We start from the raw sequence: 27,810 nt of genomic DNA, 5'->3' as shown, positions 1-27,810 counted from the left end.
AATAAATTTTTATTTTTTTACAGAATCCAGCATGCATGTTCCTTCCGAACTTTCAATGATGTGAATGATGCAAATTATTTATTCATAAATTATTTATATATAATTTATATATAATTATATATATATATATATATATATATATATATATTTTTTTTTTTTTTTTTTGCTATCAATACAGTTTGGGGTGTTACAAAAAAATATGCAAAATGTAATGCGAAAAAATAGTAGCATCAAAGTCACTGTTCGGCTAGACATGCTTCTTATCAGGGAAGCTGATTTTCTCCGCTTTTTGATCATAAATCAGTGTTTTTGGTGAAGCCAACCCTGATTACTAAAAAATGGTAAACGTTTTTTCTGGTGAATGAATACTTTCATTCGGTAGGTTCATTGCTTGGATTGTCATTGAACACAATATTCAGTGGGTCTTGAAAGATAAGTAGACATACTCTAGAATGACTGGCAATATCGGAAACTCCGCTTTGAAAATGCCTGGAAGTGAATGAGCTGATTGGCTGGGTGTGTAGGCATGTGGTTATAAAATATTGTTAATTTGCCCTGTAAAGGATATATAGTAGATGTTTGAAGGAGCTGGGCTCAAATGTCAGCTCGGTTTGTTTTCCCACCGCTAATCAGCGATCACTTGCCCTTCTGCGACACTTTTTCTAGCAGTTTTTTTTCTGAGCAGATGCAGTCGAGCCTCTGCGCGCCTGGCAGCTTGCGTCTAATCTGTCTGACTTCCTCAATCAAGACAAACAAGTCAACAGATTCTGCGATGTGGAAGTGAGAAAACCGTCCACTTTGTCAACCGCCACCTGCGCTATTAGCTTATATTTGCTTTTGCCGCTTTGCGCGTAAGCCAGTAATGAAGCCCTGACTCATTCATGTGACTTACCTCGCGTGCTAAAATGTCACGAGGGGTTGTTAGCTGTTCTCGTATTTGGGCGTGCTTTGAGAGGCAAAGGCACATTGAGTCAGCCATAAAATCTCCTGATTGCTTCCGTGGTGTCAAGAGTCAATCGTGGCCAAAAAACGGAACATGTAATTAAGTCATTTAGCAGATGTGGCAGTTATGAGCACAAAGCGCAACGATGGACGGCCTTTCACAGTAAGGTAGACGGGACGCACTGGTGGCAGTGAAAATACTGTATTTTGGTTTAATGGTAAATCAGCAGACTCTGTCGGCAGGCTGTACCCCAAAAAAATAAATATATATATAGTTTTAAAATCATATAGTGCATGTTGGCCCGAACGCATGTTGTTGTTGTATCCCTGGGCAAGACACTTAACACGCATTGCCAACTGGTGAATACGTTTGGATGTTTGGTTGTGGTCGTGGGGGCCGTAGCCGCAGAATGGCAGCCATGCTTCCGTCAGACTGTCCCAGGGCAGCTTTGGTTACACAAGTCACTTACCACCACGAGGTGTGACTGATGAGTGAATCTATAATGCATCAAATTATAAAGTGTTGTTAAGTTATTAATAAAACTGTACAACCTGACAGTAGTTAATGAGAAAAATTATTTGTGGAAAAAAATAAAGGAAAAACTAATCAGAAATAGATGGCGTGACTGATGAGGTGTCAATCATTTGTGGTGTACTCGAGGGCCTCCTCCACACCCCCGCAGCCTCGTGCTGACCTGTAATCTTGGGCTTCAGGAGATTTGCTGAAACTATGGTGGAATATATATCTGTAAAATAAATAAAAAAATCCCATACCTTGTTTGCCAACAACTTGGCATAAAACTACACTTAACAACTTGGCATAAAACTACACTTAAACAAATGAAACACTTAATAAACTAAAGTAATAAAAAAAAATGAAGTAATCCTTCACACCTAATATTTTAACTTTGACTCATGTCAAGAATTGTTTTAGTGCAACCTTCACTAATTTCTTAAAGTGAAGCAAAACTATAATTTCAAGTGGTCCTAAATTAAAATAATTAAATTGGCTTTATTACTTAATGCAAATAATCTCTTTAGTTTAACCAGAAAATCTTTACTTTATGTAATCCATTTTTGAATGTTGGAACAAACTCGTTTTCCGGTTTGAATTTGCATTCCTGAGACAGAATTTGTTAAAAGTACAACCCCTGGAGTAAATGGGGTAGATCAATGAGAAAAAAACAAAAAACAAAAAGGCAAACAGTGAGTCATCAAACTTTGCCACCAAGTCCTGCCCACACCTTATAATGAAAAGTCACAACTTTTCGCAACTTAGTTTTGCTCATCTGTCTTGTATACTTGGTTTAAATTTGGCGAGGATTAGGTCAACTCCCTAGGCGGAGTTTGTTCAGGTACGAACTAAATAAATAAATGGCCTAAATCCTAGAAAAAAAGGAAAACGGTGAATCATCAATTTTACTGCCAAGCTCAATTCACCCTGTGATGAAAAGTCACAACATTCGCAATTTAATGTCATCCATCTGTTAAGTATTGCCGTTTGAAATTTTGTGGTGCAGGTGAATTCCTTTGGAAATTGTTGGCCCAAATCAGAAAAAAAACCTGCAAAATTATAAAATTTTTCACCAGGCTCCGATCATACTCTAGAAACAAATCGTTACAGCTTTGACAATTAAGCATCGCTCATTTGTCTATTAGATATGCACATTTGGTGGTAAGCCTTCCCTTTATTTATGTATGAAACAAAAAATGGCAAAAATCTGGGAAAAACGGCACCTTCAAATCAGAATGGTTGACTAGCTGTGCGTTTCACAGCCTAGGTTCTATGATGACTTTTTTGCGATGATGAACATGCGTGCCAGATTTTGTGTCAATGCGACACACCGGTGCCAGGTGCTCATCTTTTTTTCAACACAAAGTGATCACTAAAAACAGACAAAATACCTTCAAATCAAAATGTCTGACTCCCCGTATACAGTATTTCACAATAAAGGTTTTGTTTAGATTTTTGTGCGTCCTTATCATGATGAAGATGTGTGCCGGATTTCGTGCGAATCAAACTGCGAATATTTCCTTTTCACAGTGAATCATCAAACGTTGCTGGCAGTATCTTCCCACACCCTCTGCCAAAAACAGTTCCAAATTCTGACCTTGCACGATGAGGTAGACGTGGGCGATGCGCGGCTTGTTGTTGGCCTGGAAGGTGCACGTGTAGGGACCCTCGTCGCTCACTTGCACCTTGTCGATGTGGACAGAGAAGTCGCTGTTGTTGCTATTGACCAGCGTGACGCGTTTGTCCAGCGACCACTTGTCGGTTCCCGTGAAAAGGATGTTGGAGCGGTTCAGCCAGGCCTTGTGCGTCACCTCCTCGTCGATCCGACACCTACGATGACAGGAAACTATTACGCACAGGGCTAGGGGTAGATCAAGGCGGCTCGCTATCAGTAGCAATTTTCATAACTGTCTAGTTATGTGAATATTGTTTACAGATCGCAAAGCACGTTTAAAGTAGAGCCGTGTTTACTTTGAATTATACTTATAAATTTCAAGGCGGCGCTCTATCAGTAGCCATTTTGTCGAGGAACTTTCCAGGATTATTTTTGCAGGATTTTTGGAGACAGAACTAAAAGGTTGTATTTTAAAGTAAAGTAGAGACCTGTTTGCTTTGAAATATTTCTGTCGTACATGTGGTCAAATCAGTACTTTGGACATTTATTGGCGGCACTCTACAAGTATCAAATTTCATCTTAAAACTTTCTGGCATTCCTGTGTGTGATTATTTACAGATCGAAAAGTTTGAAGTTTAATTGAAAGTAGAGAATAGAATTTGTTTTAAATAATACCTGAACCAAGATGGATGTAATACCTGTGGTCAAATCAGTACTTTGCATTTTTCTAGGTGGCGCTCTACTTGTAGCAATTTTTACTTTTAAACTTTCAGCAATTCTTGTTACCTGGTTATTATTTACAGATCTAAAAGGTTGCAGTAAAGTAGAGTAGCATTTGTTTAGAATATTACGTGAGCCAAGATGGATGCCATACCTGCGGTCAAATCAGTACTTTACATCTGTTATAAGCAGCGCTCTACTAGTAGCAATTTTCCCATTGAAACTTACATGATGTTACATGATCGCTTAACAAACTGGAAAGTTGAAGTATGAAGTAGCTCCCCGTTTGTTTAAAATTATACCTGAATTAAGATGGCTGACATCAGAATTGGCCATCTTTCTATGTGGCACTCCACCAGTAGAAATGTTCATCTTAGAACTTTCAGGGATTCTTGTTACGTGATTATCGTTTACATATCTGAAGGGTTGTAGATTAAAATAGAGCCCTGTTTGTTTTTGAAAACATTTCGAAACAAAGACGGCCAGCAAATCAGTACTCTACGTATTTCTAGTCGATGCTCTACACATAGCAATTTTCATCTGATTCCAAAACTTTCAGGTGTTCTTGTTACGTGATTATTTTTCACAGATCTAAAAGGATGATGTTAATGGGAAAGTTGATGACCGTTATGAATAATATCCAAAGCAAGATGTCTTACATGCTCTACTGCTTTCTCGTCAGCGTTTTACCAGTAGCAATTTCTAACTTGTCCCAAAACTTTCACGATTTACATTGTTAGATTGTCATGCTTCTTGAATGTGACAGTTTCTTTTTAAAGCACCTTTCTCCCTGGATGTTTTTCCATCACCTTGCCTTGTCAGCCGTGCCAGCCTTTTCGTGTGTGTAGTTTCCTGCGTGCCCTCGCCTGCCTTCTTCCCACCTGTGTCTCCTCTTTGTTTGTTCAATCTGTCGAGCTTTTCTCTCTCCTGCGTCTGTACTTCTCGTTTAATAAACACAAGGATTCACTATGCTTCTGTCGGCCTTGAGGTGTTCTACGCTTTGCGTCGGCGTCTGCTCGCTCGAGCCGACAATGACGACACTGACGCATATCGACTACATTCCCCTCGAGTGTTTGCACAACACCCGATGCAAAAAAACGCCACAAGTGTTGTGGTTAATTAAAAAAAAAAAAAAGTCCATGAATAGCACATGATTCACGTTATACCAGAGCTTTGCGCCGCCTCGGCTCATCTATTCAGAGAGTCCCTTTCTGTCCGTCTCATGCAACACTGATGAGTAACATTCTGTGCATTGAAATGATTCACCCTCTACACCAATTCTAAACAAGGCTTCCGAGTGACGCTTTACAATAGATCATGGGCAATTTTACAGTGGTGCCTTGACTCACTATTTTAATTCATTCCATGACCAAGATTGTAAATCAAAGCACTCATATCTCAGATCATCTTTCCCCATTGAAACGAATGGAAATGCAATTAATCTCATTCAGCGGCACAAAAAACAAATATTTTTGGAACATGATTTTAATAAGAAAAATAGCATGCTCCATCCATCCATCCATTTTCTGAGCCGCTTCTCCTCACTAGGGTCGCGGGCGTGCTGGAGCCTATCCCAGCTGTCATCGGGCAGGAGGCGGGGTACACCCTGAACTGGTTGCCAGCCAATCGGAAGGCACATAGAAACAAACAACCATTCGCACTCACAGTCATGCCTACGGGCAATTTAGAGTCTCCAATTAATGCATGTTTTTGGGATGTGGGAGGAAACCGGAGTGCCCGGAGAAAACCCACGCAGACACGGGGAGAACATGCAAACTCCACACAGGCGGGGCCGGGGATTGAACCCAGGTCCTCAGAACTGTGAGGCTGACGCTCTAACCAGTCGTCCACCGTGCCGCCTAGCATGCTACAGTTTAAAAAAAAAAAAAAAAAAAAAACGTACAGTAATAGCATCATTGAATATACCTGTAAATAAAGACAAACAGTTTGTTCATATTGATAATACCAAGGAAATAGTGCTGCTCATTCTGGTGTGCGTGCGTTGGCCACCAGGGGCATACAATACATACAGACATACTACACATAGATGTGATGATAAAACGTGCTAATAGGAGGATAAAGAATATACACTATATGCCTTTGATTACTGTTGTATGTTCTGTCTGCATGTTTTGCTACTGTTTGTGTTCAAATAGTTGTTGTTGTTTAAAGGTTTATAATGACCACAACATCAACGCTATTTTTGTTAGCTCGTCTATAGCATTGTGCATTGCGTGTTAGCATTGAGCTAGAATTGAATAATTTTTCCACTATTTGCTAAATTGCTGCTTGTTGTGACGCATCTCATGACCGAAAAACGAAAAACAGCTCATATCTCGAAAAAACCCGTAAGTCTTTTTACTTGTAAGTCGAGGTACCAGTGTACTCCCTTAGCACTGGCTGCAGGGAGGATTAGGAAACCACTAGAAGTGGGCACGCTCCATGTGTATGTGCATGAAAATAAATGGAAAGTCAAAGTAAAATAGTTTATTTTTACAGGGTGATAAAAGAACAAAAACTCTTTTCCACATGGCCATTTGACGTCCTCACGTCTGTTCCATGTTACATGTCAGCTGTTTATTGTTTAACGATCTAAAAATTTTAAAATTTGAAAAATGTAAACAGTTTATCTGCAGCAAATAGAAAGTTACAGTAGAAGTGATGTGACAGTGTTGCTGCCCATTTTGTTTCAATAAAAAAATATGTACATATATAATTTAACAAGAATACCTGCATGTTTTGGAATTTTATGAAAATTTGCTCCTGCTAGAACAGGAGGTAGAACAGCGAGAGAAAAAAAAAAAGAACCACTTCACCCAGCTTTCTAGTCAGTGCTCGAGTACAGTAGGTCTCAATTTGTTTTCAACCAAGAAACTGATACTGTATATTCTACTCCTTTCTAGTCAGTGCTCTACTATTGCATACCATACAATTAGCTGATCTAAAAACTGTGATGAAGTACAGTAATTAACAGTAATTTATTTCTTCCCTGTTTGTTTTGCATATTATATAAACGAGGATAATTGATAAATTAGTATAATTCATATTTCTTTTCACATTCACGTAAACTTGGACATTCTTCAACATACGGTAAATAGTCTCTAAGCTGACGTTTGTCTCGCAGATGCACTGACAAGGTTCGGTGCCAGTAATTCTGCCATAAAAATGACAAAATCTGTGTACAAATGGCGTATTAATCTAATTTTAAATTTAATCACGTCTGCTGCTTCTTCTGCTGCGGCAACACTCGGGGCCCGGAGGAAATGAGAAGCGTAATAACATCAAATGTGGCTTCATCTTAATGGCCCGCATCAAACGGCATCGTCTGGAGCAGAACAGGGTAAAAAAAGTACTCGAGCCACTTGGGCCAAAAAAAAAAAAAAAAAGTGATTTACATTCAAGTGGAAGTTTATTTATAAAGCGCTTTGTGTTTTGTTTGTTAGCCGCAGGCTGTCCGGCTCGTACACGCGCACATTTGATTACAAAATAGGCCGTTTTATTGCTGCTTGTGAAGTCATAAAGGCCTGATGAGAAATGTTACACTGGGAGTCATTTGCGCCACAGAATGATTCCCAAACTGTCTGCCCTGCATGAAAAAAAAAAAAAAAGTCCAAACAACAAATAAGAAAAACATATTTCTGACCCAAATTTTCTTCAACCTTCACTTGAACTTGACTGTGTGTTTGTAGGGGGACAAAAGCCAATATGTTTTGTAGACACACTTTATATATATATATATATATATATATATATAAATAAAAAGAACCGGTTTGAATCGTTAAACGTGTCTCCGGAGAGGGAGCCCTGCAGTGTTTACATCCAATGAACTGCTGGGTTGTAAAACGTAAACACAGAAAAAAGGTGACATTGATTGTTCTTGGAAGTCCTCCCAGGATTCACGGAAATTCTATCGATGGAGAGCAGCAACATGTGGGGATCGGGACTGGAAAGGATCTGCGTTCAAACGACTATCGACTCTCCACGGCTTTTAAATATTACTGCTACGGCTACTGCTGATAGGGAAGAATGTGTTGGGTTTCTGTAGTTTTCTAGTCGCCGCTCTACCTGTAGCAATTTACTGTTGATGCTAAAAGTCTCAGGGATTCTTGTGACACGATTACTAAAAGGTAAATGTCTGAAGTATGAGACGCAGTCAAAAGGTAACGAGCCCAATTTTATTTACCTACTAATAATTGATTTTTTTCCCGAAATTTCCATTGTTTCAATATTATTTTGAAGGTTTATTTAAAAAAAAAAAAACGTTGTACTTTAGCCTGCAGGCTTACTGTCAGCCATTTTGGAAATGACATCACTGTTGGATGCCCATCAGAATCAAAGAGCCTGCGATTGAATTTCTTGCTTTGGAATGGTAACCACCACTAAACATTTTCAAAAGGTTGCAAAATGTGTATGGGGAAGGTGCAATAGGCTAAAGCACAGACAAAAACTGGATGTCCGGGATCAAAGAACAAGAACCTGCTTTGAGAGACCTCCGTGACAAGCAAAGGAGCTTGTGACGTCATCAGTTCCCATCAGTCACCCATCCATAACTCATTTACCTGATTTGGCACCTTTAGATTTTCACCTTTTTAGACCTTCAAAGGAATGAGTTAGGGGTCAGCACTTCTCTGATGGCGAACAAGTTAAGCAAGCTTTAAAAATTGGTTAAAAGCTCAGCCTACTGATTTTACGAGGCTACCATACATGCCCTTGTTCATCGATGGACAGTCGGTATTGAGGAAAAGGGAGATTATATCGAAAAGTAAAAATCCCCACTTTTTGGGCACTTTTCTATACATATATTTCCTTTATTTGCAATATATAAAGCTACAGGAAATTTGGGGGCCTTACTTTTTAACTGCCCCTGGTATATCCCATTTTTTTTTAAATAATAAAAAAATCCAAGAACCAACATGGTTGACAAATTAATTCTCTGGATCTTTCTAGGCGGCACTCTAAACTGATTTCATAACTTTCAGGAATACTTACGACAGTATTAACGTCGAACAAACTAAGTGGTTGCACTTTAAAGGAAAGTAGATCCCTTGGAATAATATCTGAACCAAGATGGTTGACAAATCAGTACTGATTTCAAAACATTCAGGGATTCTTGAGACATGATATATATATTTTTTTACATCTTTCTAGGCAGCGAGCTACACATAGCTGTTTTAAGTTGATTTCAAAACTTCAAGGAATCCTTGAGACATGATTATAGTTAATTGATCCAAACGAGTGCAGTTTAAAGTAGATAACTTGACCGTACTTAAATATCCAAATCAAGATGATTGGCAAATCAGTCCTCTCCATCTTTCTTGGCAGCGTTCGACATGTAGCAACTTTCAGGAATCCTTTGATTAAATTCTTCTTTTTTACCGAAGTTTGCAGTTTAACTTAGATCACTTTTTAGATCACAGTTTAACTTAGATCACTTTTTGTTTTGCAAACCGACAAATCAATAGTCTTCATACTTCTAGTCGTTGCTGTAACAGCAGGAATTTTCAGAAGTGTTCAAAGTGTTGCAGAATTCTTGTTTAAAGACCAATGTTAGGTGGCGATCTAGCAAAAGCAATTTTGAGCTGATTTCAGAACATTCAGGGATTCTAAAGACATGATTATTATCATGAATTTTTTTTTTTTTTTTTTTTTTACCGATTAAAAATCAACTAGAATTCTCAATGTACTATCAGCAACAACTTTTGGCTCATGTCAAAAGTTTTATGGATTCTTCTGATTAAATTATCTAATCAAGAATTTTTTTGAGTGATTTTTTTAAATTTAATTATTCAGCCGATGTTCACTTTGGAGCTATAAACTGCTTTGTAGTTTGTCGTGGGACAAAAAGAGCTAAGGAATACGACGTGATGTGGATTTGACTGGGATCTGGCTGTTTGCTATGACAGGTGTGTGTTTGTGTGTGTGTGTGTGTGTGTGTGTGCGTGCGTGCATGTGTGTGTGTGCGCATGTGCGCGCGTGTGCGTGTGTGGAAAGATAAACACGTTTTTCGAATGTAATTAGCGAGCGCAGGTGCACGGGATCAAGACTCACCTCAATGTGACGCTCTCGCCTTCTAGAACCGTAATGTTGTCCGGCAGGTGCCCAAATTCCACTCCGTGCACACTGGAGCCTGCCAAGATCAGACGACAGGAGAGTCTAGTGAGGATTAAACCATAGCAACAGATGTGCATACAGATGTTCTCGACAGGGCAAAAACCAAAAAAAGGGTGACGACATCGAAACAATCTGGAATCACTGTAGTATGCATGCCAGGCCAGTAGATGGCAATGTAAAGAAACACTACGCTGATGTGCACCAACTGCTTATTATCGGGTCATAAATAGATATAATTTGAAGATACAGTGATGCCTTGAGAAATGAGTTTAGTATGGTCTGTGACCACGCTCGTAACCCGAAACACTCATATCTCAAATTATCTTTCCCCACTGAAATAATATAAATTCCATAAATTAGTTCCAACCTCTTAAAAAAAAAATGTATAATGTTGTAGTGTTTTTTTTGTTTTTTTTTAAAGAAAAGGAATGAGGCGGCACGGTGATCGACTGGTTAGAGCGTCTGCCTCACAGTTCTGACGACCGGGGTTCGATCCCCGCCCCCGCCTGTGTGGAGTTTGCATGTTCTCACCGTGCCTGCGTGGGTTTTCTCCGGGCACTCCGGTTTCCTCCCACATCCCAAACACATGCATGGTAGGTTAATTGAAGACTTTAAATTGCCTGTAGGTATGAATGTGAGTGCGAATGGTTGTTTGTCTATATGTGCCCTGCGATTGGCTGCCGACCAGTTCAGGGTGTACCCCCTCTCGCCCGAAGATAGCTGGGATAGGCTCCAGCACGGCTCAGAAAATGGATGGATGGATGGATGGAAAAGGAATGATGTGTTTTTTAATGAATACAATAGGACTGTGATCTTTCGACACATTTTTTTTGCTTCAATTCAATGGACTGCTGCTCTTTCTGGTGTGCAGTCATCAAAGACTCCTTTTCTTCGTTTGAACTGACAGCAGCCAAAAGGGTCAGATCGAAATTATATACAGCAACGAACTATTTGCTTAATATTCAAACGTGCAAGCAAGGCGCCACCCACTGGCGTTTGAGAGAACTGCAATCCATAAACTTCCATTCAGTTGTTTTTAACTGAAGATAAAATGTCCGTTTTGATATTTCAAGAACTCTGCAGAAATATTCCAAATGTATGCCTTGATGTCTGTGTCAGTGTGTCAACTTTATTGTGCAGCGACAAGACTTTGAGAACTGTTTGTTATGATTTGAAACTCCAAGCAACATAAAATGTGATTTGAACCATAAGCAGTTGATTTGCCTAATAATTTCGGGGAAATTACTAGCTTCACACAAAATCCCAACTTTATCCTCTCTCCCTCTCTCTCTCTCTCTCTCTCTCTCTCTCTCTCTCTCGTCCGGACTGGAGGCATTAAACGCTTGCGTTTTCAGCTTTAGTCCAACACACGACGTTCTATTTCCCTTTTCGTACGCATATTTTCTTTTCTTTCACCAATATTCGTGTTTCCTTGTTGTAGTTAGCCTCTTTGTGTTTCCCTATAGATCCCACGTATATTTTATTAAATATTCTATAAAATTCCTATCTTGGTTGTGTTTTGTGTGTTTTTTGAGTTTAAGTAAACCTCTGTCATCTAGAACTTGTATTTCATAAAATGTAGCAACCTTTAGATTATGAAACTGATAAAAGGTTTGTCGTCGCTTTCTACAAAATTGTTATACATATAAAAAGTGACATGGTGCCCCTTACGAGACAAATTAGTTTGATTTTAACGTTAAAGCGTAAATCGAACTAACCCGGAAGTGAATGCATTCCTTCGTATCTTTTCCCAAATTAATTACATTTGTATCCAAACCAATACACGCTTACAGAATTAAACGAGCAGACTCTTGTAAGACAAAGGTATGTGGTTTGAGTAAATATACGTGTAATTGTCTTTGTGTCATGTTTAGTTTTAAAGTAAACTTCAACTGGGAGTGGTAATTAAAAAGCCAGAAGCAAGCACACAACGCCTCTTTTTTCAAGAACAATTCACTATCTGCCAAACTGCACATGGCATGCTCAGGGAGAGCAGAATAAACATCATGGTTAGAAAAACGCTCAATCGTAAGTCAAGTGACGGCTTGTAACTTGTAACTCTGTATTGGAGAATTGTTTGGTACCAGTTTTCTGGGGTAATATTAAATGTTATTAAATATGTTCCTTTATACCCAAAAGAAAAACAGTTTTGTACATTTTATTCCCTTGCAGTACCCAATGTGAACCGAAGCATCACCTTTAAACCAAGATTGCCACGTAAATGAACCCTCCCAAAACAACTGATTGCCACGTCACCGTTTCCTTAAATTAGGCGGCTAGCACACCGATAAGCGTTCCTCTTGCATCCTGCTTCCTTATTTAAGCACGACGTCAAAGTAATGAATGCGCTAAACAAAACAAGAACAAAAAAACATGTCGCCGCTGACCCTCCTTGCGCCCGCCGGAATAATCATTTTGCTTTCCCCTTGCATTCTGCCAGGAGGTTCGTTGAACAGTGCTGACAATGAGCCCAAGGAAAAGGTGCCGGACCGTGAAATGAAGGCACACACACACGCACGCCAACACACACACACATACACACAGCCATTTGCTAAAGAGGAAATGTGATGTGAAAAAAAAAGGATTACCCCCCAACTTGGCAGGAGTGCACATAAAGATAACCAAAGACCTCTTTTTGACATGCCTGTCAGGTACTACATACTTTTTCTGTACACCTGATACAACCAACCAGGGCCTCCGTCCTCAACTATCTAGCGATGACTTCAATATACCACCAGGTATGAGCCCTAACCTTTAATCAATGAATCTTTATAAAAGAAGCAGGAGAAAGCCGGCGCATTCCGAAGCTGCCGAGCACTTGGTGTCCTCCGTCGAGTGCATCGGGCCGAGCGGCGAGTTTTCCGTCTCAGAGCGGTCGCCCCGCTAAACGGGCGGGAAGTGAAGTCAAGTGCCGACTCGTTTGTCATTTCAATAAGACAAATGATGCTGTGCGTGGAGGTGATGTGAAGGATTCATAAGCAGAATTGACACCCACACAAGTCTGCTAGTAGCCTGCCGTATTGCTGGGGAACCAAATTCCGAAATCGTTTTTGTAAGTTAGCATGTTTCCATTGATAAAGGATCTCAAAGTGGTCTTTAAAAGTCTTCAAAAACAATACAGCGTTACCCTGTTTCCATGTTTAACATTTTAGGCTCAAAAAATGCTGTCAGGGAAACATCGTTTTTGAAGAAAAAAAAAATATGTCTACTTTTTTCAATATTAGCGTTTTACGCTGGAAAAATGGTGTCACAGAAATACGGTAACACTCAATATCATTTTTAAAAAACATCCACTTTGAGATATGTTTTGAATGTTAACGTTTTAGGTGTCGTGGAAACGGTAAATTTCTATTGTTTTAAAAGCTTCCAACTTAAGACTTTATCCATTGTTAGCATTTTCAGCTCGAAAAATGCTGAAACACAGAAACTTATTGTATACATATATATTTTTTTAACTTTCACTGAGATTTCTTTTCAATCTAGGATTTTAGGCTCGAAAAACGTCATCAAGGAAACATGCTAATGTGCTATCATTTTAAAAATTTCCACTTTGAAATAACATTAAAAAAGATCTCAAATTCGATAAAAGTATATAAAAAGTGTACTGTTTCCAAAACTATATATATATTTTTTTATTTTTATTTATAAATGTATTTTTTTTTGCCTAAAACATATTGACAACTTTTTGAATTCCCCCCCCCCCAAAAAAGATCAACTCTTACGAGGTTGCTGTTGTGTATCCTAAAAAACACAGGGGCGACGCATATTTGCGTACTTCAAAAAATGTCACAAACATTGCTTTATTCATGTTTTTTTTGTTTTTGTGCCAAACAGTTACGCTGCATTGCCGACCGCCGGCCTCTGAGAGTCGTTGGTCCTTTTCATGTATGTGTTGTCTCTGCTAGACACTCTACTTTATTTGGGTTAATTCTATTCACTTCAAGAGCTGGGGGCTTGGATACGCCTGTAACACGCTTTCATAGATAGCCTACATACGAGGATGGGAAGGAGGAGGGCTTTTCCCTTCTGTCGACACACACACACACACACACACACACACTGAATGAGTGACACTTGCACACACCGAGGTTACAAAGTGGTGAGGTGCTATTCCCCATTTCCCTACTCAATTGCTATTTTCACAGCTCGATTGACACCCTGCATGCCAAAACCTGCACAGCGCTCCCACAACATGACAACCAGGTCGACACAAGCATCACATACACACAGACACACGGACACACACACACTAGTTTTGCATGCTCGTCACGCTCTAATCTATTTGGCGAGCCAAAGTAGCAGGGATGAGTTTCCTCCACAGTAGCATCAACAACAACACTTTGTTTTGGTGAGAAATGTTTAGTATTGAACAGCACACCCCTCTTTTTTTTTTCTTTTTACCGTTTTGTAGCATGTAGACAAAGTGATATTCTGTAGGGAATTGAACGTACGCTCACCAGAATTTAGAAGAAATTTGCACAAAAAAAAGGTGGGAGACAACCTTTTTGTGGTTAGCTTTCATACTTTCCTTCATGGGACGTAGTGTAAAGTGAAATGTTGCTATTATAAAAGGCAATTACTTAAGTGTTGCAATTATAAAACATGTATTTACTATACAGCCATTTTTTTAAGATAAAGGTTATTACTTCTGCCCTTCTGTGGTCATCCAGCTAAAAGGGCAACACTGGGTATGTGTGGTTACAAACACACGTCATACCTTTATTACATTCAAAACAAAAGAGTCCCATTTCTGCAAATTAAAATGCACTTCTTGTGCAATATCCTACTAAATTTGTTGTGGTAATCTGCTTCATGAGGATACAATGTTGTTGTTGTTAGGGCTTTGTTGCATGTTTTCTTTTTTGGAAGGGTGTGCAAGGGGAGGTGGGAGAGTGGGTGCAATATGGAGCCAGGTCATTACAGTTAAGTTTTGGCATTGAAAATACATTTTGGCCTTGTTGAAAAAGTCGTATTGACACGAAAACAAGTATTGGCACAGAAGTTACCGACAGAACTTCCTCTTTTTCACATTCAAGTTTTAGCGGGAGCAGCTTGTCATTTTCCTAACTTTTTTTTTTTTTACGAAGCTTACATTGGAGTCTCCAATACCGGTATGTACCTTTCAGCCTTAATGGTGCCTTCACAGATGTGTAAGTTACCTATTACATTGGCACTAACAGCCCCATACCATCACAGATGCTGGCTTTTGAACTTTGCGTCCACAACAGTCCGGATAGTTCTTTTCCTCTTTGGCCCGGAGGACACGACGTCCACAATTTCCAAAAACAATTTGAAATGTAGACTTATCGGACCACAGAACACTTTTCCACTTTGCATCAGTCCATCTTAGATGAGCTCGGTCCCAGAGAAGTCGGCGGCGTTTCTGGGCGTTGTTGATAAATGGCTTTTGCTTTGCATAGTAGAGTTTGAAGTTGCACTTACGGATGTAGCGCCGAACTGTATTTACTGACATTGGTGTTCTGAAGTGTTCCTGAGCCCATGTGGTGATATCCTTTACACATTGATGTCGGTTTTTGATGCAGTGATCGAAGGTCACGGGCATTCAATATGGGCTTTCGGCCTTGCCGCTTACATGCAGTGATTTCTTCAGATTCTCTGAACCTTTTGATGATATTATGGACGGTAGATGATGAAATCCCTAAATTACTTGCAATTGTACGTTGAGGAACATTGGCCTTAAACTCTTCGACTATTTTCTCACGCACTTGTTCACAAAGACGTGAACCTCGCCCCATCTTTGGGGAGCAATTCAGGGAAGTTCCTTTTATACAAAATCATGGCAGCCACCTGTTCCCAATTAGCCTGTTCACCTGTGAAATGTTCCAAACAGGTGTTTGATGAGCATTCCTCAACTTTTTCAGTCTTTTTTGCCACCTGTCCCAGCTTTCTTGGAACGTGTTGCAGCCATAAAATTCTAAGTTAATGATTATTTGCTAAAAACATTAAAGTTTATCAGTTTTAAAATTAAATAGCTTGTCTTTGTATTGTATTCAATTAAATATAGGTTGAACATTATTTGCAAATCATTGTATTCTGTTTTTAATTATATTTAACACAGCGTCCCAACTTCATTGGAATTGGGGTTGTAAATACAGGAATTAATGTATCCACGTTTTGTGACATTTTTGTTTGTTGGTGTGCCGTGAGATTTGTCAATTGTAAAATATGTTCCTTGGCTCCATGAAGGTTAGAAATCCCTGCTCTAGTCAGATCGTGTATTCTAATCACTCAGGTCAAACAAAAATTACAACATGACAGAAATAATGGGTGCTAACTTACTGTAATTCAATTACTTTATTTCTAATTAAATTATTTCACCCACACCGAAACTTTAGAGCATGATTCGACAGAACGGCGGCATGTTTACATACAACCGTTTGTGCTAGCACTAGCTTGCTAGGCTACATAATGTTTTGTTGCCTGCTTGCGAGCCGTATCGTATTAAAAGTACGTGAACATACCCCAAGCAAGCCTTAAATGAACGTCCTCGCCTGTCCTGAGCACCGGTGACAACCAACACACGTTTTTCCCCATTTTGTTCTTACAAACACATGGCGCGATCCATTATTGTTGTCGTCGCATATGGTAACGAGTGTATCCGGTTGCGCTTGCGTTGACACGATGAAGCCCAGTGATCGGAAAAAACTTTTATTGCAGTAGTCTGACAAATTTATCTTGTAGTCTGATCCTGGCATTACGTGTTGTCTCTTCCACACCGCTGACATGTTTTTTTTTTTTTTAATAACTTTATTGGCTATTTACAGGACTACGCCAAGACACACGACAAGGCTAAAAATAAACTAGCGTTTGGATTCAAATATACTGTGCACGATGGCAACCCGGAGTAAATGTCTTTTGCGGATCAATGATGTCATTTATCGGATCGGCGAATTATGACATTAAAGCCGAGCAGGATAAAATGCTAATTATCGGCCGATAACGATAAGGCCGATAAAATCGGTGTAAAGTCTAATATATATATATTACATACAACATTACATACAACTATATATATATATATATATATATATATATATATATATATATATATATATATATATATATATATATATAGTTGTATAAGCTGAGGAGTGTGATCCCCCTGTAGTTGGAACATACCCTCCGGTCCCCCTTCTTAAAAAGGGGGACCACCACCCCAGTCTGCCATATTATATTGATGTGTAAAATATATTATAGTAATATTCGAAAAATATTAAAAATAAAAATAGCCTGCCGTAGTTCCTGCTATCACTTGTCCGTGCTATGACCTGCTGTCTTGATGCACCAAGGCTGTACCCCCATCTACCAACCTCGGTGACACATGACCACCCACTTGCATTTGTCTGCCTGTCTGGTCTTTTTTTTTCTGAGAATAATATTTAAAGGACATTGTGGGATTACACGGGAATTTGTTCATTTGTTTGTTGGAAAATAACCTTTTTTGTTATAGCACGGGTTATGTGTAGACATGCACATAATTGCCTTCAAAAGTGTGTTTTGTGTTTGTATGTACGTGCATATGTTTGTGTGTGCGTGTGTGTGTGTGCGTGTGTGTATCGCACCGGCTCGGAAGCTCAGCGTCTATTATGTGATTTGTATTCTCTTGACTTACATGCGCCGTGTTTGTAATTGCACTCGCTGCCGGCGGACACTTGTGAGCGGCGCTCTATTGAGCTGTATGACTTTAGCCCTAGTGTCTTCCTTTGTGCTGCTCATCTATTTTGCATTGCCCTTGACAATTGCGCGTGCGCGCGCGCACACACAAAAGAAAGACTGACTTCCTCTGAAAGCATCATCTGCTTTAAGATGAGAGGCTGAAATGGGTTCCAAAGGCGTGTCTCGAAAATTAAAGTCACAGCAAATGAGGATGACAGGCAGTGGCAGTGACAATGGGTTGCATAGACACGGAAACGACACTCAGATCGTAGGATCATGAGATTGCCGGAGAGCATCTCAGTGACGATGGGGGATAAGTGCGAGCGAGTTGGTCTATTTCTGTATTTAACACATACATAAGGCGCACCGTATTATTGGGCGCAGGCATGGTAAAACATATGCTAGCTTAAAACATACGGTAGCATGCATGCACGCTAAAACAAAGTTTTTAGAAAGGCAGCGGGGGCAAAACTGAGTTCGGCTGTACTTTATTGAAGTATTTAACAATGTACTCACGTTATTTTTTTATTAATCCTCAGTCACAAATCAATCAAAGTCCTTATCTTCTGTATCCGAAAAGAACAGCTGGACAAGTTCTCAATCAAACACGCCAGGTGCCCTCTCGTCATTGTCAGAGTCAGTCTGGTTGCCGTGCGGCTCCTCAGAAATGATGCCGGCTTTTACGAAATATTAACCTTGCTGACTGCATTCCTTAACCGAAGAGCATTGACTTCCGTATTATTGGGGGGCTTTTATTTTGAAGGAGGCTTTCGCCGCGACTTGGCGACTTATTACCGTAATGCCTAGTATAAACAAAATTAGGGGGTGCTGGCTTGACTGCTACTTTACGAGTGGAGCCTGGCTTGACCGCAGTCTTTTACGAAAGCTCAAACGACAGTGCAAGCAGACACGTTAGCCCAGGCATCCACAATCCATTCACAAATTGTGGCGTAACTCGCTCGGCGCTGCCTCCTACTCTTAGTAAAGCTGTGTTTGCCATCTATCATCCATCGCTCCCACGCCGCTCGCAACATCACTTTGAACGCCCTGTTTACACCGGCAAGCTCCGAGTTATTGCCCTCAGTCGAATGGTGACTATAGAGACGCTTCTCCCGACTGTTCTTTGCTCATTAATTCATTGCTCGAGTTGGTCTTCCAACTCGGGCCACCTCGCCTTGTTTCCGCAGAAACTCAGCTTCGTCTTCTTGACTTGGCGAAGCTCGTTTTCTTGCTTCCTCCACTTGCGAACCATGGATTCGTTGATCTTGAATTCTCTCGCGGCTGCTCGATGCCCATGTCCCTCCGCGTAACTGATATCGTTCAGTTTAAACTGTGCTTTGTAAGCGTGTCTCTTCGTAGGTGTCATTTTCGGGGGTCCTTAGCCAATCGTAGGTGCCATTTTCGGGGGTCCTTTGCACAATGCAAATACCGGCGCTATATACCTACTGGGGGCGTGCCTTTAGCGTCCTCCTTCACGTGCATCCTTCCCCCTTTAACGGCCGCATGCTGTCCTCAGCCACGTCCGCTTTTCCTCTATATAAACAGCATGTCGGCAGGAAATGCTCCCAGTCAGTCAAGCAGAGCGCTCATCACACAACAACATTTATAAATTTTGGAACTCGGTGCACCGTCCATTTTGGAGAAAATGTAAGACTTTTAATTGTGCCTTATGGTCGTGAAAATACAGTAGCAGGTAAGAGTCAAATTATTGTCCTGCTAAAGGCCTCTTTATACTCTCGCGGTGCCGCGGCCAACAACGCCCGCATTGCATGACGTGACCGACGAATTGCCCCTCGCAGCACCTCTGCGTAGCTTGCCGCGCACCCGACAAAAATAGTTGCTGCACGTCGAACGCCATGGAGATCATCTCTCGTGATTGGTCCGTTTTAGTCACATGCTGTGATGACTTACCAGCGTGCCCATTGTTTCTACATACCATCTACGTCGCCGCCTTCTCGATCGATTTTGCAACATAATTAAACGTATCATCTGGTCATCTAGGCCCATTTGTTCTGTCGCGGTCGCGATTGTTGTTGCATTGTTCCTTGTTACTGAAAGGAAGGTAAAAACGGCTACCGGAAATGGCAAAATAAAATGCAGACGAAACTCGTTAAGTTAACCGAAAATTTGCCGATCACTGGTACGTCAGAGACCTTGTGCACTATCGTCCATTAAAAAATAGAGCCAGGTTGAATTCTTAATTTGGTTAGGTTTGGTTTGGTTAGTTTCGGGTTAGGAGTAGTGTTGTGCAGCGAGAATCGAGAACCGATTGGAACCGGGACTAACGTTTCGGTTCTCCTGGAATCGTTCAAATTAAAAAATTTCGGTTCCTAGTTTCGATGCCTACAGTCCCCCCACCCCGAAGAAGAATTGGCAAAAACCAACAAAGAAGAACGCCCACGAAGACGTGCTTGTGCCCAACGGCGGCAAACAAAAATGTGTCTTAACTTTGTTAAAATGAATGACCAGTCGCCTTAGTACAACGCTTGGAATAAGATTATATTGTGCAAAGGAGGCTTTCACAATGTGTAGCGTCTGACGCGCTCCAAGCCTCAGCCTACACCGCGTGGAGCTTCACTGAAGTCAACTCTCAGTCAATTGAGTGAGTGGAACAATAAAATGTCTATGCCAACATTGAGAACGCTAACAAGGTAAACGGTTGGTTGCACTTTTGCACTGATGGGTTTTAGCGTTTATTTTAGTCTTCAAACCAACGTAAGTGCCGATGAACAGAAGAAAAAAAAAAGCTTAACATTGAGTTACAAATTCACCATAGCAACTTTACATCACAATGAATTGGGACAAAATTCACATAAACGTCTCACAGTATCACAAACACTAACCTTGTGCCTTATCGGTGAAAATCGGGAAAGGAATCAGTGTTTTATAGCATTTGGCTCCATCCATTTAAAAAAAAAAAAAAATTATTATTATTATATATTATTATATATTATTATATATATATATATATATATATATATATATATATATATATATATATATATTATATAATAATTGCTTTTCGTGTCAAAATGCTGAGTTACGGTACGTACCCTTCAAAATAAAAGCCTACAAGCTTAAGACAGGAAGTCAAGTTAAAACTTGCACATATAAACCATTTGACATGATGAAACAGTCCCAAATAACTATTTTAAGAATGCTATATTTAACTTTTAGCTGAAACATTAATGAATGAATATTAAGTAAATTGGGTTAGTTCCACACACATTGCCTTTTAATTCATAGGTTTGATATTGATACTGGTTATAAAGAACCCCGAGTCAAATGTTCATTGTAGTTTATGCTGCGGGCTGCTAAGAAAATGGATGTTCATAATTTGGACACACTTTAATTAAACCATTCAAACTTTTTTGACCCAGCCCCCTAAAAGAATTGGAATTGAGAATTGCTTGGAACCGGAATCGAAATAAGGTACTGGAATCGGAACTGGAATCGCTCACATTCAAACGATGCCCGAACCTAGTTAGGGGTTAGTATTAGGGTTAGAAGGGCTCAAGGTTAGAAGGGTTAATGGTTAGGGTTAAAAACTAGGGTAGGGTTGGGAAGGCTATGGTTAGGGAAGAAATAGGGAGTCAGGATAGAGTTGGGTTAGGGTTGATATTATAAGGGTTATGGTTAGAAGGTTTAGGGTTAGGATTACATCAGATCCAGGTTGATTTTTTTCTCATATGTGACTTTCTCTCTCATTAGGGTTAGAGTGAACGGCAAAACCACATAGAACACAACCTTTTCCAGATTATATTATTGTATTGTTTAAATGGCTGTGCCTATTGTCATTCATCCAGGTCATTTCATTTTCAGTGCATTGACTTGATTGCAATTGGACTATTCTGGTTGTCTTAAAAGTCGTCTTGCCTTTCATCTGAGCAGGTCTCATCAGTTCATGCACATAGGACAGCTCTAGCCTGAGTGTTGGTTTGGGGAAAAAAAACTAATCTAACCATTTATCCGCTAAATTTGAGGCAAACCCCAAACCACGGATGGTATCACTCTATTGGGATACAAAATTACTGCTGTTGGAAGGCAGAGGCCTCTCTTCTATGCATCTTAACGATGGTTGTTTTGCATCCCAAAAGAGTAATATGTGCTTTGTTGCATGCCTCCAACTTACATGATAAATAGTTGGGGTTTGGATCCACTTCAACCTGTGGTCCAAAACTTGATGGACATTTTGCAGTGCAACCTCAAGTCCGAATTACATCAACCACATGAAACCTGAGCTGAAATGGGCACCAAGCACGACAGTGTGACGGCAATCCGAGCGGCTGCGGGACAGAGAGCAGAGCTACATGCACCCGCATAATTAAAAGAGGCGTGCTGCAGCCAATTAAATATTTACACAGGCACCTCGATGATACAAGGAAGAGGCATGAGGATTATAAGATGCAAGGAGCCGTGGGCAGGAGGCGAGGTGTTGGGGAGGTGCAGGATTAAACATTAACCGGCACCGATATCCCGTCTCTTCCTCTTGTGATCCCATTAACTCTGGACAGACGGCGTCGTGTCCACTTGCTAATCCACACCGTATATCTCCACCGAGTCAGGGATGCGGTGGTGCATCAAGCAAAGAAGCACCTGAAAGGCGGCGGTGGTGGCAAAAGTACTCATGCTCTGCACCTAAGTAGAAGTACAGATACACGTACAGACTCTGAATTGTACTTGAGCAAAAAAGTACAAATCGGTTTTCACTGTCAATAGCTGTTTTGGTAGCTTGGCGCAATGAAAAAATACTTATCAGCACACATAAGTACTTTCCCTCTGATGTAGTAACGTACAAAGTATGGGGCAGGTAAAGTCACTCTCGTCACACAAAAACGCAGAACTCATTCTGTCTTGGAGCTCATGTGTGACGGTGGTCATCCGGTGCTGTCCTGTCTAAGGCCCAAACCCATGTTACCACTTTCCCCTGGGTTGAGAGTCAAGTGCGCTAACCCGCATGCTACTCTTAAGGCTCTTGAGGAGTGAGGTCTGAATAACATACTTTTGCAAAGCACGAGTATGCACACCACGCAGACTCTGTTTGTTGAAGTCACCTCACAAGTGACCAACGAAACAGCCTATTCTGCATGTCATCCTAGTGCACCACTCTCCAGACATGACATCGATTTACGCTCAATCCAACTGTTACACTAACGTAACATATGGATTATGCAGCGGTTGATTTGTCATGCTTGGAGAGTGAGGCACAAGGACGATGTAATAGAAATGCAACTGTTGTTGTGTAACCAACTCAGATGCTACATTAGTGTAGCAACAGAGCTAACACATTAACCCACACATCAAAATAGTGATATAAAGGATAGAGGGTTATGTTGTGCGGTAAACATTTTATATTGCACTCCGATACATATCATTATATCGCACTGCTCTAGTTTGAACTAGTTTATTTTAACGTTATATTTCAATTTAAAAAAGAATAGCAATAAAGCAAGATGCAGCTCACTGGTAAGTGACACTATTTTCTTCTTACTATAGCAACACAAAAAAAATAGATGCAACTCACTGGTGAGCTGTTTTCTGGAACAGGCCCACAGGCTCATGTGGTCCTTGGGGGCTACCGAGTGCCCGCGGGCACCAGATTGCTGTTCTCTGGAGTAGAAAGTACATATATCTGTTTTCAATTGTAGGGAGTAAAAATATCAAGTCATCAGAAAAATCTACTTAAGTACAGAATATCAAAGTATTTGTATTTTATTACATAAATAAATCCTCAAGTAAAGTAAAAATAACTGAAATATCTACTTGCCGCTGCATCAGTCGGCCATCATTCCACCTGAGGGGAAATATGACACTGAATCTGTCACTTTTTTTGGACGTTCTCTCCATACGGAATCAGGGTTCTTTTTACATGAGTATACTCTAGGCGGCACGGTGGACGACTGCTTAGAGCGTCAGCCTCACAGTTCTGAGGACCCGGGTTCAATCCCCGGCCCCGCCTGTGTGGAGTTTGCATGTTCTCCCCGTGCCTGCGTGGGTTTTCTCCGGGCACCCCGGTTTCCTCCCACATCCCAAAAACATGCATTCATTGGTGACTCTAAATTGCCCGTAGGTGTGACTGTGAGTGCGACTGGTTGTTTGTTTGTATGTGCCCTGCGATTGGCTGGCAACCAGTTCAGGGTGTATCCCGCCTCCTGCCCGATGACAGCTGGGATAGGCTCCAGCACCCCCGCGACCCTAGTGAGGAGAAGCGGCTCAGAAAATGGATGGATGGATAGTTAGTTTACCATATTTAGGGGTAGGGTCACGGGTTAGGGGTCACAGCTTAGGGTAGGGACATATACACTCTTTAACTCACTCACTGCTAGCCATTTTCAAACAGAGTTCCCAATATTGCAAGCCATTTTCTAGCATTTTGACTGTTCTTTCACAACCTACAGACTATTGTGTTCTGTGACAATATTAGCATCGAACATACCGAAAGGAGTAGACTAGACCTAATGTTGTTGCTCCCATACTTTCTTCACTCGATCCCACCCTCCATTCCATCCTTCCGCCATCCTTACCTCGTACCATCACAAGCACTTTAGTTCTTTGCTCACTCCTTCTCCACCCATCCCTCATTCCACCAATCCATTCCTTGTGACAACTTTCACTCCCTTTCATCATTCCTCGTTCTAGTCTTCCTTCTTTTCCTTGCTCACTCCATCCGTCACTGTCTGCCAACCCTTACCTCGTTCCAATCCTCCCTCCCTTGCTCCATAAGTTCCCCTGTCGTCCATTGCTACCTTCATCCTCCCTCCTTCGCTACCTCTCCTTCTGCCTCCCAGCCACTAATCCCTCTTCACACAGCAATCAATAGAGCGCTGCAGAGTGCGGGTGGGGGTGGGGGGTTGGGCGGGGACTCAAAATTCTCAATGCAGCACTTGTACAACCTCAATGGGCAGCGGCAGATCGCTGACGTTGAATGGAGTGCGGCGGAGACGAGAAAATACCATTCAGCTGTCTTTTACCCCCCTTTTTTCTCCACTGCTAAATACCTAAGTGCTCCTGAGATCAGGACAATAGTTAAACTATTACTTAGTTTGCTTTGTGGATGCCTTTAAATGCACCCTGTGTGCTAGTAACCTGCCAGATTTGCAGGGCCCAGTTCTGTCATTGCTCCTGAAGATGAACTTCACAAGTACAGATGTGCCCCAAGAGGCAAACAACTTACATCCTATGGTGACTATCTTGTGACGAAAAGGAACAGTAGTGCCTAAACAACTTGTAGTCCTCATTTCTTTTCTGGATCAGAGCAAGAACATTATTGGTTTAAGCCACAGTAGAAGTATTTTGGAGAATATACAATGTTCAGTTAGCTTTACCCCAGTACTAGGAACATTAGAGGACCATTGTATGTTTGGACCAGAGGAACCACTGACTACATTTAGTTCCAAAATAAGACACTGTCTACTTCCGTGAGGTCCAAGAACCTTTGGGGTGAGGTCTGCAGCTCTAACATGTTTCACTGGAAGCTACCGTATTTTCACGACCATAGGGCGCACCGTATTAAAAGGCGCAGTCTCAGTTACGGGGTCTATTTCTGTATTCAACACATACGTAAAGCGCACCACATTATTGGGCGCAGGCATGGTAAAACATACGCTATCTTAAAACATACGGTAGCATGCATGCACGCTAAAACAATGTTTTTAAAAAGGCAGTGGGAGCAAAACTGAGTTTGGTTGTACTTTATTGAAGTATTTAACAATGTACTCACGTTATTTTTTTTTAATCAATCCTCATCCACAAATCCTTCAAGTCCTCATCTTCTGTATCCGAAATGAACAGCTGGCCAAGTTCTCCAACAAACACAGCGGTTCCCTCTCGTCATTGTCAGAGTCAATCTCGTTGCCGGGGGGCTGTTTAGCAATGATGCTGGCTTTCACGAAAGCTTGGACAACGGTCAAAGCAGATACCTTAGCCCAAGCATCCACAATCCATTCACATATGGTGCCGTAACTCGCCCGGCGTTGCCTCCTAGTCTTAGTAAAACTGTGCCATCTGTCATCCATCGCTCCCACCCCACTCACAGCTTTACTTTGAACGCCCTGTTTACACTAATGTCCAGCGGTTGGAGTTCCTTTGACAAGTCTCCCGGAATGATGGCAAGCTCAGAGTTAATTTCTGCACTTGGTTTTTCACAGCGGCTGTGAGATCGGCCCGCATGGAGTAACAGATCAACAGGGACGACGGTGACGCGTGGAAAAAAACATCCGGTCTCTTTACGTACACCTCAATCAGCCACTCTCTCATTTTCTCCTCTTCCATCCATCCCTTTTGATTGGCCTTAACGATGACTTCGGCTGGAAACTTTTCTTTAGGCAACATCTTCCTCTTAAAAATCACCATAGGTGGCAGTTTCTGTCCATTACCATAGCAACCAAGCACAACAGTAAAAGCCGACTTCTCGTGTCTTGTTGTGCGTATTGTTACTGTGCTGGTCCCCTTCTTCTTGACAGTGTGGTTCACTGGGATGTCGAAAGTGAGCGGCACCTCGTCCATGTTGGTGATGTGGTTGGGCTGGATGTGTTTGTCGGCAATCTTTTTACTGTAGTAGGAGCGGAAGATGGTCAGCTTTTCCTTGTAATCCGCCGGAGGTTGCTGCACCACGGTAGTCCTTGCCCGGATGGATAAATGGCGCCGTTTCTTAAAACGAAAGCACCAAGACGGACCTCCTTGAAAATGTTCGATTTTCATTTCTTCTGCAAGCGTTATTGCCCTCAGTCGAATGGTGACTGTAGAGACGCTTCTCCCGGCTGTTCTTTGCTCATTAATCCATTGCTCGAGTTGGTCTTCCAATTTGGGCCACCTCGCCTTGTTTCCGCGGAAACTCAGCTTCGTCTTCTTGAGTTGGCGAAGCTCGTTTTCCTGCTTCCTCCACTTGCGAACCATGGATTCGTTGATCTTGAATTCTCTCGCGGCTGCTCGATGCCCATGTCCCTCCGCGTAACTGATAGCTTTCAGTTTAAACTGTGCTTCGTAAGCGTGTCTCTTCGTAGGTGCCATTTTCGGGGGTCCTTAGCCAAACCGATGTTGTTTTGCACAATGCACATACTGGCCCTATATACCTACTGGGGGTGTGCCTTTAGCGTCCTCCTTCACATGCATCCTTCCCCCTTTAACGGCCGCATGCTGTCCTCAGCCACGTCTGCTTTTCCTCTATATAAACAGCGTGTCGGCAGGAAATGCTCCCAGTCAGTCAAGCAGAGCGCTCATCACACAACAACATTTATAGATTTTGGAACTCGGTGCACCGTCCATTTTGGAGAAAATGTAAGACTTTTAAGTGTGCCTTATGGTCGTGAAAATACGATACATGGAACTACAGTTGTTCAGGTTGAATTTTCAGGATGAACCCCAAATTTTCAGGATGAACCCCAAATTCACGAAAACCTCTGCAGGTTAACTTAATTTTACCTTGTCTAAACTCTTGAATGTCCAGCTGTTTAATGTTTCAGTACGCTTTGCACAATGTGTTGTTCTACAGTTGGAGAGCTGGCGCTGCTGCCTTGCCACCTAGGGCCAAAGGCCCGAATTAATAAACTATTGCCACACACACAAATGCATGTTTGTTTTTCTCTAAGGGAAGGTAACCAATGAAGAAACTCACACAGATTGCAATTTTATCTGTTTTATGTCTCAGGAGTTCAGTAAAAGTACAAAAAAAGTCACAGAATTCTGGGCTGAAACCGAACGTGACAGTGTAATCCGCAGTTTGCAATAGAGATACAGAGAGACTGGAAGAATCACAGAAAAGCATGGAAGAGGATATCCTTGTAAATTTATTGGCCAATTCATGGTTCAAACCCTGCATGGATTCAGTAGTTCTGCTTCTTGTGAAAGAAGAGCAAGTTGTGCAAAAAGGACTGAAACATTTAACAGACGGACAGGTGCGTTCAAATGTTTGCAGAAGGTCAAATTAAGTCCGCCTGTAAAGGTTAAAGTGTATTTTGGGTTCATCTTGAAATTTCACCTGACAGTGAGTATGTCAAAAAAGCTTGTTGGCAGCATTTTCCACGCTACACAATCGCTCTTCGTTGCAAGGAATGCACAACACGGTGTTTCCTGGTGTTTATTGCACTAATACGTTTTTTAATAAGGAGAACACAGCAAATGTCATGATGTTAAGTCAAAACTGTCAATGCGTGGAGGTTTTCATTGGATAGAAATGTTATGAATACACATAGCACGAGGGAATACTCGCCGTGTTTTCTTTTATGAAGCACAT

General features: G+C 41.2%; 1 protein-coding gene across 3 annotated transcripts in view; it reads right to left on the bottom strand.

The window, feature by feature from the left end:
* Positions 1 to 27,810, bottom strand: part of iglon5 (IgLON family member 5) — a 183,951-nt gene that overhangs the window by 31,167 nt on the left and 124,974 nt on the right. For 2 of the 3 annotated variants that reach the window (XM_061674607.1, XM_061674605.1), the window contains exons 2-3: positions 9,840 to 9,918; positions 3,054 to 3,286 (exon numbers count right to left, since the gene is read on the bottom strand). In XM_061674607.1, the coding sequence (XP_061530591.1) occupies positions 3,054 to 3,286; positions 9,840 to 9,918 (312 nt within the window). Of the gene's footprint in view, positions 1 to 3,053; positions 3,287 to 9,839; positions 9,919 to 23,103; positions 23,180 to 27,810 lie in introns of those variants that run through there. The other variant, XM_061674606.1, reaches the window with a different exon arrangement.

Source organism: Phycodurus eques, chromosome 4, assembly GCF_024500275.1.
Source record: "Phycodurus eques isolate BA_2022a chromosome 4, UOR_Pequ_1.1, whole genome shotgun sequence".
Taxonomy (NCBI): domain Eukaryota; kingdom Metazoa; phylum Chordata; class Actinopteri; order Syngnathiformes; family Syngnathidae; genus Phycodurus; species Phycodurus eques.
Note: the sequence above shows the minus strand (reverse complement) of the source record. Positions and strands in the feature narration are given on the sequence as shown.